At 54.5% G+C, this 2,945-nt stretch overlaps 1 protein-coding gene across 1 annotated transcript; it reads right to left on the reverse strand.

Annotated features, from left to right (window-relative positions):
- Positions 1–1,774: 1,774 nt before the first annotated feature.
- LOC121101186 (actin, alpha skeletal muscle) lies at positions 1,775–2,940 on the reverse strand (the record flags this gene model as incomplete). The annotated part of the gene is made up of 4 exons (XM_040623787.1): positions 1,775–2,172; positions 2,255–2,436; positions 2,553–2,744; positions 2,841–2,940. Coding segments are annotated over 4 exons (618 nt in total), but the record flags the coding sequence as incomplete, so codon positions are not given.
- Positions 2,941–2,945: the final 5 nt, after the last annotated feature.

Below are 2,945 nucleotides of genomic sequence, written 5' to 3' on the forward strand. Positions count from 1 at the left end.
CACCATCACCTTGGCATGAAGCTAAGGACTTCCCGGTCTGGAAGAGAAGTGATTGTCTCCACTTACAAATGAAAACTGGTTCATTAGGGGCGCCTGGGTGGCTCAGCGGTTAAGCGTCTGCCTCCGACTCAGGGTGTGATCCCGGAGTTCTGGGATCGAGCCCCACATCAGGCTCCTCCGCTATGAGCCTGCTTCTTTCTCTCCCACTCCCCCTGCTTGTGTTCCCTCTCTCACTGGCTGTCTCTATCTCTGTCAAATAAATAAATGAAATCTTAAAAAAAAAAAGAAAAGAAAACTGGTTCATTAAATGCAGAACACAACCCCTCCAGTTAGATCTCAAGATTCAGTAGAAAAAATGTTGAAAATCATTAGCCATCAGGGAAATTCAAATCAAAATCACATTGAGATACCACCTTACGCCAGTTAGAATGGCAAAAATTGACAAGGCAAGAAACAACAATTATTGGAGAGGATGTGGAGAAAGGGGATCCCTCCTACATTGTTGGTGGGAATACAAGTTGGTACAGCCACTTTGGAGATCAGTGTGGAGGTCCCTTAAAAAGTTAAAAATTGAGCTACCCTCTGATCCAGCCATTGCACTACTGGGTATTTACCCCAAAGATACAGACGTAGTGAAGAGAAGGGCCATATGCACCCCAATATAGCAGCATTGTCCACAATAGCTAAATTGTGGAAGGAGCGAGATGCCCTTCAACAGATGACTGAGTTAAGAAGTTGTGGTCCATATATCCAATGGAATATTACTCTCAGCATCAGAAAGAACGAACCAACATTTAGCTTAACATGGATGGGACTGAGGAGATTATGCTAGTGAAATAAGTCAAGCAGAGAAAGACAATTATCATATGGTTTCACTCATTTATGTGAACATAAGAAATAGGAAGATTGGTAGGAGAAGGAAGGGAAGAATGAAAGGGGGGTAAACAGAAGGGGGAATGAAGCATGAGAGACTATGGACTCTGGGAAACAAACTGAGGGCTTCAGAGGGGAGGGAGGTGGAGGAATGGGATAGACTGATGATGGGTATTAAGGAGGGCACGTATTGCATGGAGCACTGGGTGTTATACGCAAGTAATGAAACATGGAACTTTACATCAAAAACTAGGGATGTACTGTATGGTGACTAACATAATATAATAAAAAATATTATTAAAAAGCGGGGGGATACTGATTTCCTTAAGGGAGTGCCGGACGCGAGTGGAGCGAGCTCTCGGGCTCCAGCACCGTGGACAGCGCCGATGCCTGCGTGGCGCACCAGAGCCACCTCGCCCCGCGGCCACCCTAGAGCCCGCTGCTCTGCAGCGCCCTGCAGAGGGAGGCCACCACACACCGGAGGGCCAGGTCGGGCCCTTGACCGGCCGCCAAGCCAGTGTTTGGGAATGGACTGATCCAGAGGGGAAACCGTGAGCGTGGGAAGACTCTAACTAATGGTGGGCAAGGAGAGCACCTATTCCGAGTACTGTGGAAAGTGACACAAGAAGATGGGGCCCCCTTCCTCTCCTGTCACCCCACCCCCACCCCCGCCACTTCCCACCCCCGGCAAATAGGCCTGCCAGTGTTTGGGAATGGATCTGATCCAGAGGGGGAAACCGTGAGCGTGGGAAGACTTAACTAATGGTGTGGCAAGGAGAGCACTCATTCCGAGTACTGTGGAAAGTGACACAAGAAGATGGGGCCCCCCTTCCTCTCCTGTCACCCCACCCCCACCCCCGCCACTTCCCACCCCCGGCAAATAAACACAACAAACACTTTATGCAACAGACAGAATGGCTGAGTTTAATGCTTCAAGTTTTCCATTTCCTTCCACAGGGCTTTGTTTTAAAAATAACAAAATGAGGTAAATAAGTTAATGTATGTACACGTTATAAACATTGCGTCTGGTTGCGGCGGCAGCAACTCAAGTTGTTAGAGACAAAGTTGCTGCGCGGTGACTCGAGGTCAGCCACCTGCAACCTGAGCAGATGTGTCGTCCTGAGGAGAATTCGAGCGCTGTTGGTGGAATGGGGTCTAGAAGCATTTGCGGTGGACGATGGAGGGGCCGGCCTCGTCGTACTCCTGCTTGGTGATCCACATCTGCTGGAAGGTGGACAGCGAGGCCAGGATGGAGCCGCCGATCCACACCGAGTACTTGCGCTCAGGTGGGGCGATGATCTGTAAGACAGTGAGCGCGTCAGGAGGGCGAAGCCCGCACCCCGGAGCCCACGCGCGGGCAGGGGCGCGGGCCGCCGCCCACCTTAATCTTCATGGTGCTGGGGGCCAGCGCCGTGATCTCCTTTTGCATGCGGTCAGCGATACCCGGGTACATGGTGGTGCCCCCCGACATGACGTTGTTGGCGTACAGGTCCTTCCTGATGTCGATGTCGCACTTCATGATGCTGTTGTAGGTGGTCTCATGGATGCCCGCCGACTCCATGCCTGGGGGCCGCAGGGAGGAGCGTGAGCCGGCGGGGGGCGACCCGGGGGACGGGCGGGGACGCGCGGGGACGGGCGCTGTCCCAGGGCTCCCGGGGAGGCCGGCGAGCGGGACTCACCGATGAAGGAGGGCTGGAAGAGCGTCTCCGGGCAGCGGAAGCGCTCGTTACCGATGGTGATGACCTGACCATCAGGCAGCTCGTAGCTCTTCTCCAGGGAGGAGGAGGAGGCGGCCGTGGCCATCTCGTTCTCGAAGTCCAGGGCCACGTAGCACAGCTTCTCTTTGATGTCGCGCACGATCTCGCGCTCAGCTGTGGGGGGGCAGGGGCAGGAGAAGAGCGCTCAGTGTAGGGCCCCGGGGCCCGCGCGCCACCCAGCACGCCCGGGGTGCCCGGAGCGCCGCGCACCTGTGGTCACGAAGGAGTAGCCACGCTCAGTAAGGATCTTCATCAGGTAGTCGGTGAGGTCGCGGCCGGCCAGGTCCAGGCGCATGATGGCGTGCGGCAGGGCGT

Source organism: Ursus maritimus, unplaced genomic scaffold, assembly GCF_017311325.1.
Source record: "Ursus maritimus isolate PB19 unplaced genomic scaffold, ASM1731132v1 scaffold_7, whole genome shotgun sequence".
Taxonomy (NCBI): domain Eukaryota; kingdom Metazoa; phylum Chordata; class Mammalia; order Carnivora; family Ursidae; genus Ursus; species Ursus maritimus.